Source organism: Podarcis erhardii (assembly GCF_964252035.2).
Source record: "Podarcis erhardii genome assembly, chromosome: 9".
NCBI classification, from domain to species: Eukaryota; Metazoa; Chordata; class Lepidosauria; order Squamata; family Lacertidae; genus Podarcis; species Podarcis erhardii.
Genome location: NC_138512.1, coordinates 40,539,200 through 40,558,406, shown reverse-complemented (window position 1 = coordinate 40,558,406; position 19,207 = coordinate 40,539,200). Strand labels below are relative to the sequence as shown.

At 39.3% G+C, this 19,207-nt stretch overlaps 1 protein-coding gene and 1 long non-coding RNA gene across 3 annotated transcripts in view; one reads left to right on the top strand and one right to left on the bottom strand.

The window, feature by feature from the left end:
* The window catches only part of ARFIP1 (ARF interacting protein 1), a 36,756-nt gene that overhangs the window by 14,359 nt on the left and 3,190 nt on the right, over positions 1-19,207 (top strand). Inside the window, exons 4-9 of one of the 2 annotated variants that reach the window (XM_081875426.1) lie at positions 5,661-5,769; positions 6,178-6,273; positions 8,710-8,822; positions 11,784-12,005; positions 13,409-13,566; positions 16,108-16,282. In XM_081875426.1, the coding sequence (XP_081731552.1) occupies positions 5,661-5,769; positions 6,178-6,273; positions 8,710-8,822; positions 11,784-12,005; positions 13,409-13,566; positions 16,108-16,282 (873 nt within the window). The remainder of the gene's footprint in view (positions 1-5,660; positions 5,770-6,177; positions 6,274-8,709; positions 8,823-11,783; positions 12,006-13,408; positions 13,567-16,107; positions 16,283-19,207) is intronic. The other variant, XM_081875427.1, reaches the window with a different exon arrangement.
* Positions 4,849-5,654, bottom strand: LOC309349516. Its single transcript, XR_014159995.1, has 2 exons — positions 5,254-5,654; positions 4,849-4,960 (listed from the first exon to the last, which is right to left on the bottom strand). It is a non-coding gene; the product is annotated as an uncharacterized lncRNA (long non-coding RNA).

The following is a 19,207-nucleotide window of genomic DNA, read 5'->3' as shown; positions in this document are numbered from 1 at the left end:
TCTAGGTATGAGCTTTCGTGTGCATGCACACTTCTTCAGATACACTGAAACAGAAGTCGCCAGACCCTTCTATATACTGAGAAGGTGGGGAGGGGTATTACTCAGAAGAGTGGTGGGAATGGGTGATTGGCAGATAGCTGTGATGAGCCTGTTGACGATTCTTAACGACTGCAATAGGTCTTACAGGAAAAAGCAAGGGGTGAGAAGGTGAAAAATGGCTTTGTCATGTATAATGAGATAAGAATCCAATGTCTTTGTTCAGACCAGGTCTCTCCATGGTTTTAAGTTTGTGTTTTTTTTTTTTTAAAAAAAATTATTGAGAGTTTTTTTATTACAATAGAGAGAAAAAACAGCATAACAAACAAACAAACAAAAAAGAAAAACAAACACAAAATTTAGCATCATATAATAACCAACTTTTCTTCATTTTTGGACTTCCTCACTTCTCTCACTCCTACTTTCCAAATTTATAAAGCTTTAACCAGCAATTTATCACCTTGTTTCCATTCTTATTGTACACTCTTCCAATATTTTGTCCCTAACTTTGAATATTTTTATCTAGGTCTTAAATCTCTAATCTTACCATAATATTTATTCAAAATTTATTTTTCTCATAAAATTCACTCATTCTCACAATCTTTTCACCAAATTTTATGGTGCCCTATTATTTTCAAATCCCTCATCCTTCTTAGCACTCATACAATTTACAGTGTTTTTGTAAGTAGTCCTTGAATTTCTTCCAGTCCTCTTCCACTGCTTCCTCTCCCAGGTCTCGGATTCTGCCAGTCATTTCTGCTAGCTCCATGTAGTCCATCAGTTGCATCTGCCATTCTTCCAGCGTGGGCGAATCTTGAGTTTTCCAATAGGTTTTAAGTTTGGTAATAAGTTGCAATTCAGCAGCTTCTCTTTCCAGTCTATTTCTGAAATTCCTTTGTAATAGAACAGCTACTTTGAGATCTTATATAGAATGTCTTATCTCATTATACATGACAAAGCCATTTTTCACCTTCTCACCCCTTGCTTTTTCCTGTAAGACCTAAGAGTCGTCAACAGGCTCATCACAGCTATCTGCCAATCACCCATTCCCACCACCCTTCTGAGTAATACCCCTCCCCACCTTCTCACTATATAGAAGGGTCTGGTGACTTCTGTTTCAGTGTATCTGAAGAAGTGTGCATGCACACGAAAGCTCATACCTAGAACTAACTTAGTTGGTCTTTAAGGTGCTACTGGAAGGAATTTTTTTATTTTGTTTTCACTATGGCAGACCAACACGGCTACCTATCTGTAACTAGCTTTGGAGAGTTTTCAAGAGATTCTCTCTAGCCAGTTGGTTTGTGATTAGGACGGGGCTGAAGGACCGTGACGGGGTTGCTTGTGTTTCCTCTCCTATTTTGAGAGTAACTTCTACTGGGGTGTGGTCTGTGATTTTAATGTTACCAATGTTTGTTGTTTCTACCACAGGGATCAGGCCTTGTGTGAGCTGAATTCTGCCCAGTCTGGACATTGTGCCATGGCATTCAAACTGGAATGTGTGGCTGGTGTCTCCTAGGTTCTTTTCTCCCTGGATGTGATAAAGGCCTCTGTTTCTTTGAATTTTCAGTAGTTTGTAAGAGTCTCTAATTGTTTGGGGTTTCCCACTGAGGAAGGTTGCCCATGGGGTTGTAGGATGGATGTCTTTTAGGGAGGTGCCTCTCATATTTAGGTTGAGGTCATCTCCTAGGATTGCTTCTCCTTTGGAGAAGGAGAGGAATTTGCTTAGTGTCTTTTGGATGAACTCTAGTTGTTTTGTGTTTGGGGCATTTATGGATCCATTTGTCAGCTTAGTTTCCCATCTAGTACTCCTTTAGCAAAAATGAATCTGCCTTTTAGCACTGTTGTGGCTTTAAAATTTAGGTCTTTAGTGAGTACTATGACTACCCCGCGGACCTTACCTGAGCCAGGGGCCACCCATTGTTGACTGAAGCAGGGTTTGCTCAGGAGTTTGCTTCCTGTATTTGTATTTCCTGTAGAAAGGCAATGTGTGATTTCATTGTGCTTACATACGAGGTTTCTTTTGATAGGGTTTTCTTTTGATAGGGTTTCCCAGTTCCCTCAAGTTTAGTACAATTGCTTTTAAGCTAGCCATTTTGTATGTCTGTTATATGTGATGTTTTCCTGCCAACCCGTCTGGGTTGTCCTGTGTGTATCTCCCCTTACATTGTCTATCAAACCTAGAGTGTTGTGCCGACATACAGTGTGGGAGAAGGAGAGTTAGAGTTAGAGATGGGCTGAATAGTGGGGGGGGGGTATGTTATAGAGCGTAGCCTATATGTAGTTATATAGGTGTTTGTTTGGGGTAGCTTGGACCATAAAGCTACAGGCAGCTGAGAATAGGCATCATTCAGTTTTATGTTTCTTTGTGGATTTTGGTCATTGTCAACTCTGCATTTCAAAGAGTTGCCAGTGAATTACATTAAAGTGGCAAAAGGTTGGTGAGAGAGTTGTCTATAAAGCAGGTGCCCTATTCCAACCAGGCCTTGAAAAAGTTACAGAAACTATACATGTTTTTTAAAACCTTTTAAAGCATAAAGCTAATAATTGAGATATGGGTAGGCTTTTGGCATGGTTTTTTGTGCCTATTATGGTCATTAACATTGTGGTTTTGAAACTAATGCTGACAACCTTTCTCAATAAAGGCAGGATCTCTTGATTAGAGATTAAAGCCTTAATCTCTGGTGTTTGTTCGTTGCTATAAGACTTTGGCACTTAGTTGAAAACAAGAAAATGTTTCAGAACTGCCAGAAGTTGGGTGTGGTAAGGGGATGAGAGTGAATCTAGGGAGGAATATTGTATAGAGGTCCAACAGAGCAGCATACTTCTATAGAGCATTAGCAGAATGGGCAAGTACAGTGGTGCCCCGCAAGACGAATGCCTCGCAAGAAAGAGTTTTCCGTTTTGGAGGTGCTTCGCAAAACGAATTTCCTATGGGCTTGCTTCGCAAGACGAAAATGTTGCTAGACGAAGAGACTCGCGGAACGGATTCTTTTCGTCTTGCGAGGCACCACTGTAACAGAATGATTCAGGAAACCGAGATTTGTACCTGGGAATAAAGTTGAGAAAGCCACTGAAAAGCAAATCTGGTTCATATCTTTGTCAAATCTTGTTGAGGATATTTAAGGGGATTTACCAGGGCTGAGGGGAACACCATAAGTCAACTCTCTCTCTCTCTCTCTCTCTCTCTCTCTCTCTCTCTCTCTCCCTTTAAAAAAACTAACAAACCCCGAACCACATATAGTTTTATTGTAGAAATAAGCATCCATACCAAAGGAAATCAGTGCCTAATCTTCCAGTCAGGACAGTGATTGCTAGTCAACTGAAATGTAAGTTGTATTTCTGGCAAAAAAAGGGAAATACAAAATCCTACTTAGTTGATCAGCCTATGCAATGCTGGGAAATGTAGCAGGGTGCTAACTGCTTCTCTTAACTCTGCCATACTGGTGGGTGGCAGAATGCTACCTTTGCAACTTTCCATATTTCTGTAAGTTAGCATGTAAGTTTCTGACTTTTAATATGAAAGCAGAATACATGCAGTGAGAAGCCTGGGCACTCAGACTTCTATGACTTCAGCCCTGGTGTGGACAAATTAGGATGCAGCTGTGGGATTCATTTATACAGTCAAATTTCGGTTCTCGAACGGCTCCGTTTTCAAATGTTTCAGCTCCCGAATGCCAAAAACCCGGACGTAAATGCTCTGGTTTTCGGACATTTTTCGGAACCTGAATGTCTGACGCGGCTTCTGCTTGAGTGCAAGAAGCTCTTGCAACCAATTGGAAGTTAATAGCTTGTCTTAGTCAAATGTAATGCTGCCCATTGTTTGACATTATGTGCATGAACCTAGAACTCTGCACTCCCTCCTTCCCCTGACACATGGCAAGTCCCTACCTCTGATACATGTTTGTCTTGGGGTTTGTCCTAGCCTACAAACCAAGCTTGATCCTAGTCTACAGGCAAGTGCAAATTACAGTTTACTTGTATGTATAAAATTGCAAGCAATAGTTTGCTGCAAATAAGAATTGAAGAGGAAAGCAGAAGCATGTAAGTCTGAAGTTTCTAAGGGCTTGTTCTGGCAACATCTAACTATAGCCTGCCATAATATCTAAATGTGAACTACTGAAAAACTTTAAAAAAAAATTTTTTTAGGTAAAATAGTTCCAAATTTGGGGAATGGAGGGAGTTGGGGTTTTTTTAACCATTTCTGATACCTTCTGAATTTGATGCAAATCTGACGTTTGTGTTCATTTTGGAATTGCTCAGTCAGCCCTTGCTTCCAGGTCCTCTTTCTCAAACCTTCCCATAACTGTGGGTCAGTTGCATGGAGAACTGCCAACAGTTGATACCTTAGGCTTAGGACCTGGGCATACCAGCAATTCCCTTTGTTGTCACTGAGCAGCATAGGAAATGTAGCTTGCTGTGTGAAAACTCAAAGTCTGGGGCATCTGCTGTCCCCTCCTTAACCAGGTTAAATTGGGGGGAAGAAGCAGTGGGATCCAAATTCTTGTCTAAGCCTTAATTCATGCTGTATCAGACCCAGGTTGATTCTGAATGGAGCCCTGGGGACTTGTGTGGCACTAGTTGTGCTTGATACCACACATTTTCCTAACATGCTGTTAGGGCTTGCTCAGTTTATTGATGAGGACAATGATAATAGAAAGCTTTTTGCTAGAAACTGTTACGTTTTATTATCATCTCATAACTATATTCACCAAATTTGGCTTGTTGAGTAAACTGTTGCAAGAAGTGGCTTCTATATGTAAGGTATCCAAAACTTAAGAGATCTTCTCTAAGGCAGAAATTATAAAACTGTCCTAAATGTCCTAAACACATTTATTTAGAATGCGGTTGCATTGAACTTGATGGAACTCATCTCATTCTTAAGCCTTCCAAATGGCAGAGGGATACTTGAAGTCAAAACAAAATCCTTTAGGAAAGAAATTGGATATAAGTACTATATTGACCCAGTCAAGGTGCATTCTAGACCACAAGTTATATTGCCCTCCCCATGTTCCTAGTAGAAACCACTTTGTCCTTGTAAACCATTGGTATATAGCAGGCACATCCAACTCCCAAGAGACTGCGAACTACTACCAGTAGAGCCAAAGTTGTTGACCTTTTTTTAGGGGGGGACGAAGCCAAAGTTGTCGAGCTTCTTTTAGGGAGGACTAACAAAGCATGTTAGCTTTATTTTTTTTGGGGGGGGGGGAGACCGCTCACCTATAACAACGGTGTTTTCTAACTCATTGGCAAAATACCCATTTGACACAACAAAGGAAAAGAGGAGTGGGGGGCGGGAACTTTCACTCCATTGCTTATCACTACTGCCGATCTATAGGGATCCCGCGGTGCACCACAATCTACCACAGTCATCCAGGGATCGGTCTACTGGTTGGACATCCCTGGCATATAGCACCTGGTTCACAAATGTAAGTGAAATGTATGATGCAGACTGCAAAGCTGTACTGTGTTAAGTCATCATAATAGAATCTCATGACACCATAAACTAGATTCTAGGCTGTCAAATGCCTTGTTATAGAGGAGCTTGATATGTTGTTATAATGCCTACAAGTTCCTTTATCTGGGATATTTACATGGATTTCCCTTTTTATTCAAACATTTCTAAGGACTTGAAGCACTCAATACCAGCTGGACTTGGTCTGTCTGAAACCCAAATTACATCGCATGGCTTCGACAGTACGAAAGAGGGAATCATTGAAGCTGGGCCATTTCAAGGTAAGTTATTACTGATGAACTAAGAATATTTACAACAAATATATTAATGACAGAAAAGGGATTCTATGTAGTATTCATTGTTACTCATTTGTATGTAAAAAAAAAAAAAAAGCACTTCAGCCAAAGAATGTGTCTATTCGCAATTCATTCAGTGAATTTGTACATGAAAAAACTCTGCTGAGTTCTAAAGGCTAGTTCATGGTGGTGGTGAGATAACTAAATGGTCAGTATACTCAAAAGGGCTTGCCCTGTGGAGCAGCCCCCATAATGGAGCTGCCTCTGTTTCAAAGCAGCCCTAACTTGAAATGTTGATGTACAAGTTTCAGTCTAGTTTCTCCAGTATTTTGTGTACATGTAATGTGTTGATCGAATAAGGATGGATTTTCATGGTGTATGTCCCGTTTTCAGGTCCCTCGTCATTACCCATGTCACCTGTTGTATCTCCTAGCAGTGCAGCTGCTAGCAGACTGGCTGAACAAGGGAGTGATTTAATTATTCCGAAAGGTATTCAGAGGTTTAAGCAGATAACACTCTTGCTGATACAATACTAACTCCCAAGTTAGCAGATAATTCGTTATGATTCCTTTACTTGCTATTGCTAAGCATGACAGCTGCTTTTTCATGGTTCTGTCACTTGGCAAAGTAACCAGTGCATTTTTCTTTCTGATTACTATCTTTATTTACTATTAAACATGATCAAACAAATATTAGCATCAGGAGAATGATTTGAAGAATGACCTTGCTACTGCAGTTTTCTCTTGTAGTTGTAATAGTGTTCCATTAGTTCTCCATTATAACAGGAATATATAATTTCCAAGGCTATACCATGGACTGCCTGGCTTTGATCAAGTTAGTCTAATGTTCATTTTTAAAGGGTAGAGTATTTCCCAGGTCTATTGTATAAGGCAGTCTCCCCCATCCAGGTGCCATCCAGATGTTTTGGACAACTCCCATCATTCTTGGACATTGGCCATGCTAGCTGGGGCTGATGGCAGTTTAGCCCCAAACCCATTTAGAACATCAGTTTGGGGAAGGCTTTTGTGTGTAGGGTATTCTGTAGACATTATTTGAGGTACGATGAAGTTGACAGTATGTGTCAGTGATCAGCACTGAAATCTCTAAATGTACCTGAGGCCTTCATGTTTTAGCCTTTTAAAAATTAAATTCATGCATGGTTGGAATTGTGAACATATTTTAAAGGTTATAGAAAGCATTTGCTATCCAGTAATTGTGTGAGCCACTTAGAATGAATTGATAATACTTTGGTTTACAGCAATTTAAAATCTGCTTGCTTGTGGCTCTGCTGGATCATTTGTAGAAAACAAATGAATTGATACCTTCCTAAAGTTGCTATTGGTTGTTAATGTTTAGGTCATAGCCCAAACATGTTCCTACTGGATTGTTAGCTTTCACATAGCAAACATCTCAAGTTGCAGCTTTTAGAATTGCAGGAGCTGGTGTGCTTCTTCTCAACATGCTCTATCCTGTATACTAAAATAACATCATCTGTGGGAGTCAACACCATCCTGACAGTTCATCTTTGTACTAGCAAGCTGCAATGCCACACATTTTTTTTTAGTTAGCTATGAGTATTGCTATGAAGGAACATATCATAAAACTGGTATAGGTGAGGCATATGTTGCAATTTGCAATGTTTTCCAACAATTCTGTGCTTGTTTCTGGTGGGTGTTTGTAAAAAGAGCAGACTTTATTCACTCCCTATCTGCAGTTCAATACCACTAAATGTAGAGTGCTGATGGTAACATTTTAAAATTCACAGCCTTGCTTGCAATTCTTTTACTAACTTCTACTTATGGCTGGGTTCCACTGCTCTCTTGATTTTGAAGGTCATGGTAAAAAATCATTTCAAAATTATTGAGAAGCCTAACTGAATCATTGCATGAATTTGGGATAATAATTCTGATTTGGAATATGGTGCACTGAAAAAGCCCTCTGGTTGACAAAACTGTAATGTGGCTGCTTTCTCTCCTCTACCTTGCAGTGTATTTGTAGTCATCACTAGAGTCACTTTAGAAGCACTGTGTGATTCTTCACACATGTCTTCTGAGCATCAAAACATCTGAAAGGGGTGATGCATCACATGCAAACACATGGTAGGCACATACTAGGTTCACCCACGTGGTGGACATACTGGAAAGACATCTGCTTTAAAAAATTTGAAGCCTTCTTGAGTAATGGGGTGCTATAGAAGTAAGATGGGGTTGGAAGGAAGATTGCCTCTTCCCTTGACAACAGTGAGCAGCACTCAAGCGTGCTGCACAGGTATTTTAACTGTCAGAGCTATTTATTTATCTATTTGTATATTAGTTATAGGGAAGTTAATTCTCTCTGCATATCTTTTTAAAAGTGAGATGGCAGAGTAACTATGTCATGTAGATGTCCTCTTGTGACTTGATCTTGTTCCTCTCAACTCTGAAACAAGTCCCATAGAGTTCAGCAGACTGGCTTCCAGTTAAATGTGTGTAGGCTTGTAACCATAACTGCTATGCAGATATTTAAAAGAACCAGTCTTCATAAGTTTTACTGCAACATATGCCTTTAGTGAAAATAAAAGATTATGCATATTTTCCACATGCTGAGAGAATTGTTAATTCATCAGTGTACTTGGACATCAGTTCATACTGTGAACAATGCAACAGCTGGCAAATTCAGTAATTGATTGATTCTGCTTTGTAGCATTTTCTAATATCCTGTTCATAAAAGTATTTTAAAGCTTCTTAATTAAGATCTCCAAATTACTGGCTATTGTAACTTAAATCCAAATACCCAAGCAATCTTGTTCTTTAAGGTTCACCATAATATTAACACAGAGATTAGTGTGCTATTCACTTCAGAATGAAGCGGGAAATGCTTTACTTTGTAGCCTTCTGTTTAAGTGGCACACTTCAGCATGCCTATTTACATCTGGTTTCTAAACAGGCAATCTAAGAATGCAGCAGAAAAGTGGACCAGTTGTGCTAGCAGAGGAGGCGAAGAACCCAGCCATGGAAAAGCTGGAGCTTGTAAGAAGATGGAGCCTAAATACTTACAAGGTTTGTATTTCATATTTGCAGTTTAGATCCCACAGATGCAAGCCAAGCATTCTCTCTTGGCCTGTTGGCTAAGAGGAAGCACTGTTTCCAATACTTCACATGTAAAAGGATTTGGCGTTTTACCAGAACTAGAAGTCTTAAGAGACTGACGTGCATTTTGAAAATTTAATCTCCTTCTGCTACAGTGACCCCTTGGGATGAAGAGAGGCTTTTGGAACAGTGACATGTAATAAGGAACCTAATTTGTTTTTCTAAAATTTACTTCTTCAAGATTATTTTGAGTACTGTGTGAACTTCTTAATAAAGTGGGCTATTAAGTAGTTGCTTTGAAGTTATTTGAATTGGTCATCTACTGATAGAACTGCTGAAATTGGCAAGAAATGCAACACGTGTGTAAGATTTAAACACAATAAGATCTCGAATTTCATTGTTATGTGTGCTGCTCATTATGTAGTCAGTAGATTTTAGATTGCAAAAGAAGGGGCAGTGTGTGTTTTAATGGTGCTGTTTTGTGCTTAGGGTGTATAATTTATTATGTCATTTTGCAGCAGCTTCCCAGTGAAATTAATATTCACACCTTTAATCTGGAATATGCAGTTGTTTACTAGGACAAGACCCTGCCCCACCTATGAAGACTGCTTATACTGCCACAACTATATATGTACTTAAAATAGAAAACAAACTATATTTTTGCTTCTGAGTTATGTTTCTTCTTACTAGCATAATTATACTAAAGGCAGCAGGAAGTATTCTTCCAAACCTGGGAAGGATATTTTATTTATTTACACCATTTGTATACTAATTAATATACAAAAATATATCTTAGCAGTGTACAGTAAACTAAAACAGCAGCAACAAACGTTACAAAAATACCAGGGAAACCATTCATATAGCTTACTAATAAATAAAGACTGCTATAAATTCCTTCTTCTGACACATTTCTTCCCTGAGCACCTCTCAGTCGCCTGGCTCTCACCCATGGCCCAAACAAGCTCACTGATTACTCCAAAAAATCTCACATCAAAGAAGATCCGTAGAACCTGGCGACATCACCGTAGTTTCCGACTTTAGGCACCAAGGATACGCTAGGATGCCAAACTTTTTCAGCTTAGGAAAATGTAGTATAAGTAACCATTAATGGATTTCTTCCTCAAATAGCTAGTTCAAAGACACATTACATCTTTCCCATATGTATGTGCACCTCACATGGAGAAACTTAATGTGCCTGTTTATACCTATTCATAGATGAGCTCATTTATAAATGAGTGACAAAATGTGTCCATGGGCTGACTGTTACCTTGCCCTCAGCTTTGTGCATCTACTTCTGCATGTTGATATAGCATGTTAAGGCTGATCTGCATGCATTATTTCAACAAAGTTCAGGCTCACATGCTTAGATTCCCTCCCTCATTTTCTGATTCACAGCAGTTACAGTATATAAATGCCACTTTCAACATGGGAGTGGCTAACTGGCTATATCCGTGATTCATGACTTCCACATAGTTTTTTTTCCATTTACATGTATACCTATTGCAAGTTAGAATTTCTTTCAATGTGGAATCAGGAAATTGTATTGTGTGTGAAGTGGTCCATATGGAACTTGGTAATTTTAAGCAGGGTAGTGAATTGGCTCCCTGCTCCCAGAGTCTATTATGTGCATCCCAAATCATTCTGTGCTTTCCGGTTTGATCTTTTTTGTTGATGGGAAATTTTAAGAATTATGATTGTTTCAAAACTTGCCCCTGCATTTGCTCTTGATCATGCTTTCTGTTTATCTGTTCACCATTTGGCTGCCTCATCAGTTGCTGAGGACAGTATTCCTCATTAAAGTTCCTGCAACTTTAAAAAAATGCAGTGGTTTCTTTCTTCACATTTCATTGCGGCCCTGTGCTTGGTTTACTATTCAGAATATTGGTAAGTTTCTTTGTCTGCTACAGCATTCTTACTTAAGTCCACACAGAAGATTGACTAATACTAAAATCTGCTCTCTATTTTTCAGGATGAATTGAAATCTTTTTAATGAGCTTTTTCAGTCTCAAATGGCTACATAGCAGCAGTAACCCAAAATGACACTTTTACCCTTTAATCTGAAAAATACACTTGTTCTTTTTTCACATACAGAACCAGTATGAATTGTACTAGCTTGCTCTAATTGGCTTTTCACAGAGTTAAGTGAGTGGAATACATACTACAGGGTTCACAGATCTACTTTTTAGAGTTCTATATCAACATTGGAATCACTAGTGTGGTGCACTCAGTATTTTAATATAATTTTTGGAGTCCCTTTTTTTTTTTTTTTTAATGATATTTATTAAAGTTTCCAATAAAAACATATAAACACAGACAACAATGAAAACATACACAAACAAAAGACAAAAAACAAGTATAATTTCAAACCTTATTTTCTTAAACCTAGTTTCCCCGACCTCCTCATACCTCCCCCTTCTGTATTCTAATTTCATTTATCTAATCAGCAAATCCATTCCCTTATTTCCCATAGTTTTTGATAATTCTGTTCTTTTTCCTTAATCAACACCCCTGAAAACCACCTAGTTTTTAAACCCATGTCATTCTAGCCTTCATTAATTTTATAGTGTTTATTAAGATAGTCTTTAAATTTCTTCCAATCTTCTTCCACTGTCTCTTTCTCCTGGTCTCGGATTCTGCCAGTCATCTCTGCCAGTCCCATGTAGTCTGTCATCTTCATCTGCCATTCTTCCAGGGTGGGTAGATCTGGTGTCTTCCAATACTTTGCAATAAGTATCCTTGCTGCTGTTGTGGCATACATAAAAAAAGTTCTGTCCTTCTTTAACACCACATAGCTAACCATTTTGGAGTCCTAAACAGGCTACGAATTGTGAAGAAAGCTTCTTAGGTGTATTTTATTTATTTAGCAAAATATTTATACTGCCTGATTGTAAGAAAATGGTAATTTTATACTTTGTTTTGCAAACTTTGCAGTGTACTCGCCAGATTATCTCTGAGAAGCTGGGTCGAGGCTCACGAACAGTAGATCTGGAATTGGAAGCTCAAATAGAAATACTGAGGGATAACAAAAAGAAGTACGAGAATGTCCTGAAATTGGCACAAACATTGTCCACACAGCTTTTCCAGATGGTGAATACCCAAAGACAGCTGGGAGATACATTTGCAGACTTGAGTTTGAAATCATTAGAACTCCATGTAAGTATTTAATTGCAATAGAAAAATAGGAAAGTTAAGGAAAGTTGGAAATGCCTCCATTTGTTTAATCTATTTTTTAGTACAATTGCCTGATAACAGATAGCATAATTTTAAAAAAGAGAACAGCATGAATTGTTGCCTTGCATGTTAATCACTAGCTTTCTAGCTCAGTGGGGTGGGGGAGTCTTTTTGACTTATCAGGATTGGCTTCATGGGCCCTGCCCACCTGTCAGATCACCTGATGTTACAACTGTTTCAGTGGACACCATCTCCCTGCCTAGAGAAAAGAAAGGGGGTGGACAACTGAAATTGCAGCTAAAATGGAGCAAAAGTATCCTTGACCAGGAAGGGAGTTCACATTGAAATCCCCAGCAGGGTCAACTCCTCATGCATCCAGATTTCTGCAGGGTTCAAATATGCAAGCTAGTTCCTGGGGTGGGGGTGGGGGAGAACCTAGCTCATGCACTTGAGCCCCACAGGATTAAACTTGCCAGACAAGAGCCGATGTGCAGATATTTTGGTCCTGCATTCCCTAGGGGTTGGCTGTGTAAGCAGCTGATCCAACCATGTCTCCACCTACCCCACACCTAACATCACATGACACCAGTTGTGAGGCATGTGGGAATGGTTTTGGGAAATGGCTTCACAAGCCAAGTGGGCAGGCCTGGCAGACCAAATCTGGCACATAGGCCGGAGGTTCCCCATGCCTACTCTAGCTAATCGCTGCACAGTTGTTTCAATTTTTGCAATAAGCTAATTTAGGGCAGAAGCTGTACCTATTTGTGCGTAATGTTAAGCCATGGTTTCTTATACAAACCGTGAGTTATTCCACAGATGATCAAACAACAGTTTCTCCAAAACTTGCTTTGTTTTCCAGCTGGTTTTGCCTTGTGCCTTTGTAGTTTGGTGAGCATTTGGGATGCAGTAGCCTATCTAGCCAAGAATGCTTGAGTGTTTGTGCATAACACTAAGCCATAGTTAAAACAAATCAAGTTCATAAGCTAAAAATAAACCATGGCTTCAGATGATGATTTGCTGGAAGTTAATAATAATAATAGTAAATGAACCATAATTAAACCACTGGGTATGATTTGCACGTATTAGCTTAGCCATGGATTAATAAAATTATCGTAGTGTTATGTACAAACAGGACACCACAATTTTTACCCATAGAAAAGCCATTCATTCCACTTTTAACATGATTATAGACGTGGCATATAGAATAAAGTTCTTACAAATGGAGAATTCAATTTTGTGAGAGAAGCTAATCAGTAAGCTAACACAGGCTATTTTAAGGCTTTGAAGTCTCTTGATTGCTATGAATAGTGTCAATAACTTGGCGTTTAATAATAATGGAAAGTTAAGCGTTCAAAAACACTGTTATATTTCTAATCTCTTAACAGGAGGAATTTGGATACAATGCAGATACTCAGAAACTTCTTGCTAAAAACGGTGAAACTCTGCTTGGGGCAATTAACTTTTTTATTGCTAGTGTGAACACTTTGGTGAACAAAACTATTGAGGACACATTAATAACCGTGAAACAATATGAAAGTGCCAGGTAATGGATTATACAATATTATCTGATGTCTTCCTGAAGTATGTAGTTTTAACACATAGGCTAGTTGTTCGTTGAATCTTGAGTTTAGATCTCATTAAGACATACTGTCCACAGAAACAAATTCAAATATACTGTCTGAGGCATTTTTACCCTGCTGTTTAGATGGAAAGCCCTCCCTGATCAGCTTACATGAGATCAATAGCAAACAAAGCAGTCCCTGCCCTTGGGCTTAAGACATGACATAAAAGGAAACAGGGATGTGGAGGGCAGGTGAAAACTACCCAACTGATGCACCAGTTCTTGGTCTGCATCCCAAAAACAAATTTATAAGCATGTCAGGAAACCATATTATGTAGCTACAGCTTTTTTCATAGCTTTTCTTACTGGTCCTTTTCCACTACTGAAGAAGCAAGCTGCTGTTCATCTTCGAAATTAATCTATTTGAGGGTGTGAGTTGATGTGGGGAACATTTCAGAGAAACATCTGGCTGTGCCATAGTTTCCAGTACTTGCTTGTAAATGACTTTATTTTTATCTTACTCATTTAATATATACCACTCAGTACTGAAGACAGTCTCTATACAGTTTACAAAATAACAATTACAATGCAATGCAATGCAATGCAATGCAATGCAATGCAATGCAATGCAATGCAATGCAATGCAATGCAATGAATACTGAGAAATTACCATATAATTCACTGCCACAAAACTTTTTTTAAAAAAATAAAATAAAAGCAGCAAAGCTACAGATTTTGAGATATGTTTATAGAGTTCAGCCTCCCTCTTGCCAAGGCACATTCTGACTCACAAAATGAAACACTTACCCCATTAACACGTACACATCACACACACACATTCTGCCTGTATTTATACAAATCATACATCACCTACTAGTCATTCAGTACTGCACACATCCACCAGTACACACAATCACTCTCCCACTCAATCACAACCGCTATCACCCATCACTCCTTCCACTCAACAAAAATGTACTGCAGAAGCACCAGGAGACAATGAAACCATTCTCTGACAGAACCACATAAATGACACTACACATTGCCACCCATCTGTCACTCAGAGATTCGCTGTTCCTGATAGCAATCTGGCTCTCACCCGGATTGCTCTGTCTCACCCAAAGATGCATTGAACTGAACACACCCCTCCCTGGTACTCCTTTCTGTCATCTGTCACCAAAGAGGGCCTTCAGACAATTAAACCCATGCAAGAGGCACTCCAAAAGGAAAACTTGAAGGAGGGGCTCAGCCTTGCTGGTTCTGTAGCTCTCTGGGTGGATGGCAGTCATTAGCAACAGCTGGTTCCACACTTCCTCTGCAGTTCTGCTCCAACAAAAGGACTCCTGGGGCATCCAGTCGCAAAGTCTTTAAAGTCAGTATCTCCCTCATAGAGTGCTACAGTCTCATTGATGAGGGGAAGGGTGGAGATCAGTCAATTGTGGAAATGCCATGCATTATTGCTTAAAAAATATTCTAAAGCAAGGGTGGGAAACCTGTAGCCCACAGGCCAAAGTTGGCCTCCTAGACCTCTCTATTTGGCCTGCTGAGCTTTTTTCCCTAAACCACACCCTCCATTGGAGCAGGTATCAACATGCCTACAAAGTAATAATTAGGAGCTTAAAGTGTGCTATCGATTTTTCCTCCGCTGGAGAAAGGTGCACTCCTACCACTTGTTGGGTGCACCTTGCTCATACAGCACCAAAGGTTTGCATTGAAACGCTGCTAACATGAAGCTTGTTTGCATTTTAGCAACAGTTTCAAGGCCGACTACTTGGTGCTATAGGAGCAGCAAAGCCCCACGTACTGTGGTTCCCAAGTGCCCAACAACCAACTGGCTGTGGAGTGCTTAGGAAGTGCTGTGCAATGGACTTTCATGGGTGGGACAGCCCACCTGCCAGTCATCTGCAATCATAATGAAGTCAGGTGATTGACAGATGGTTTGTACTATCAAAGCTGGCCCATGTGGTTTGGTCAGATAAAGATCTGGCTCATCAAGCCAAAAAAAGTTTGCCACCCGTGTTCTGTAGCTTACAGTATTGCAAAATACCCTGCATGCTCCCATGAGTATTATTGTTGAAACCTGCAATATGAATGCTATCTGATCTCCCCTGTTCATTTATAACCAATTCCTACCAGGCACAGAAAGTGGAACTATTTGTAAGAGGCTCCAGATGACAAAATAAAAGATTTTAGCTTCCCCCATATTATCATACATTTGTAATCTTTTGAAAACTTCTGTTACATGTATTGGTGAGACCCAGGGTAGTGTGAGAAGAGCAATAGATTACTGTTAAGTAAGCAGACAGACTTACTGGTTATCACTCTGTGATTACTTGATCCATATCATATTCCCAAATGGGAGCCTTTGTTCCCTTTTTCTGATTGCAAGAACTGATACCTGGGTTACTTGGGTGGACAGGGGTGATATGTAAGCCTTTAAAACGGGGGGTGGGGGGTGGAATTATATGTGTTTCTATTACTCCATGCAAATATGCACAGGTCATTTTAATTCTTTCTTCTTCTCAGGATTGAATATGATGCTTATCGCACAGATCTAGAGGAGCTGAATCTTGGCCCACGAGATGCAAACACATTGCCAAAAATTGAGCAGTCGCAACAACTATTCCAAATACATAAGGAGAAATATGACAAAATGCGCAATGATGTATCAGTTAAATTGAAGTTTTTGGAGGAAAACAAGGTAAGGAACTGCATTACTTCCTAATTTGCTATATACTTGAAATTCAGCTTTGCATTATCAACTGTATATTAGATCACACAGTCTATTGAATTTTATTATTTCTGTCTCTTTTCTAAACTATTTAAACTTCTGGCAGGTAAATACTAGAATAGATTTGAGTAAGAGCATTAAAGCATTCTTTTTCTATTCTTAACTCCTTTTTTGTTTTTCTTGTTTGTGCGTAGCAGGACACCTTAAAATTATTTCAGTGCCATATTGACAACAAGGGGTTGATAATGTACCTGACTATTCATGAGGACCCTTGGAGCCCTTGAAGACAGATAAAATCAGGGCTCAACTTATTATAAAAGTTCACCACTGTAAAGGGAGGAGTGGAACACTAACCCTGCTGGTAATTTTGGCTGCTGAGCTACAGTGACATGGACACAAGTTTCAACCACTGCCACTGATCGATATTCTAGCAGAAGTATGTAATGAGCAGCCACAACTATTAACAGTCCTGCTTTACTGCAAGGGAAAGTGTGACACAGACACACCTTCTAGAGGTGATATTAGCCCCCCTCAGTTCTGAAATAGTGGTCATATTTGATGAAATTAAAATGCTTTATTGTCTGGCAAGCATAAGTTTTGCCAGCACTCTTCCCTTCCTAGAACTACTTTTGTTTTGAGTTCCTAATTAGATTGCAAATTCATTTATTTATCTGAAGCTTGAGTTCCAGTTGCAGTACTACCATTAGTAGACCTCTGTTTCCTGACCAAATATGTCATTTTGGCTAAATATGTGGAATGTAACAGCTATAGCTATTCTTGTTAACATATAAGTAGTGTCGATTTCTGTCAGAATTGGAGTACAATGAACTTTATACAAAAAGGGGCTGAGACTTTTTTTGATTCTCTATTTGACAAGTAGCTGCGTTGGGCAAAGGCAAACATCCCAAAAGATTGTTTCATGTGTAATAGCCCACTGATTAAAAGTGCTAGTTTGAAGCAGTAGGACAACTCTATAATGAGCCACTATCCGACTGGTTAATAGTTCTATTTGCACCATGTTAAGCAGCAATCTGGTACCTATCACATTGAAGGTATTGAAAGTATACATATATATACTTCTAAGACAGTTCCATATTTATACCTGTTGTGTTGGCTCCTTACAGGGAAATGAGTGGCAGAAGCTGTGTGCAAGCTGTGACTGATGTGCGTGTGTTGAAAGGAGGGGGAGGTGGAGACTTCATCCTATGGATTGAATGTAGTTCTGTAATATTTGTCAGATAGTCAGTTTACTTGAAATGCTGCAGGTTTCTCCTTTGCATCATTTTCAGAAATTTGCTAAGGATAGTAATTTGAGGGTCAATAATTCTTATGTTGATTGTCTTTGAATTCTGGCACAATGACTTCATTAGCTATAGACACCCTAAGGGGAAGGAGGTTTGGCAGCCATTCAAATGTTAAGATAAATTGATATCTTTGCTCTCTTCACAAAAAATAAAAAGCTGTACTGACAATGTGCAGTGATAAGTGTCTGTAAGATGTCAAAAACTCTTTTGACAGTTAGTAGCACTACCTGTTATTCTAGCCTAGTCTATGTTTGCACAGATTGCACCTTATTAAATGTAACCAACAATATCCACTCTTGTATAGATCTCTGCACATTTTGAGTAGCAGAATATTCTGAAATGTCATCCACATCTGGTGTAAATAGTTTTGCAATGACGCAATCTGTGGCAGTGATGGAAGGTCCTGCTAGGATCAGAATGCTTCTGTTTGCACACTAGTGCTTCCATAAGTGCCTCATATAGTATTTATTCACTGTGGGGAACAGCAAATTCTGGTAAGTTCCCCTTGGTTTTGAGCCACATGCAGGCAAAAGTCAGAGGAATTAATGGCACCCAAATTTGGGGGGGGGGTCATTTTCTCTTGGAAATCACTCTTCTTGATTTTGTCTATTTGTAACCATGAAGCACTACTTAGGTCTGTGGATTAGTTTTGGACATAGCAGTCCCCTCTTCCTTCTCTTCCATACACACAAGAAAAATATCTAAAATTTCTTCTGCTTTAGAGCATGCATGGAGAATCTCCAGCCTGTGGGCATAGTTTGACCTGGCATGGATCCCAGTATGGCTGTTTTCCCCAAGCTACGCCCTCCTACACCACACCTGACATCATGTGGGGTTGGTAGAAATGTAGCAGCCAAGGAACAATTGGGAGCCTTAAAGTCCTTCCGGTCGTTCCTTGGCAAGGAATGTTCACTGTTGGTGCCAATCATTTGATCAGCAGTAACAGCATACAGAAAGCTAGATTTCAGGGGACAGGATTTTAGCCTTCTCCCAGTTTTCCTCAGGGACATACCTGCTATTTGAGATTCAAAGCTAATGATTTAAAGTTGTGGCTAAGAAGAAGCCTTTAAATATTTGATACTGAAAGATAGAGGAATATAGGAATATAAATAATTGCCTGAAAATAATTTTGCAGGCCTCTGGATTGTAGTGAAATCCACTTCTTCATGGGAAGATTTGAGGGAACATAATTGTTTTGCAATATCCTGTTTTTGCACTGCGTTGATCTTAGAAGGGTGTGTGGGAGCCATGGGACCTATAATTTTCTCCCTTAAGTTGCTGAGTTCTATACCATACACTCCTTTAAAGCACCTGCGCCTCCAAGAAATAAATGTAAAGTGTTAAAATTTCAGGTCATCTTAAATAACTATATGTGGCATGGCACACAGATCTTTTAGTTTGTGGTTACTTCAATAATTCAAAAATGCATTTAAAAGCCTTTGCTGTCTTCTAATGATGGCATTAGTAAAAGATAAAGCTACAGTTATAGCAACATTCATAAAAATGTGCTCTGTCCCATACATTCTCAACAGTTCTGAACATTTTGAACACAAGCTAGTTTTATAGATGTGCATTTAGCGTTCAAATAGTA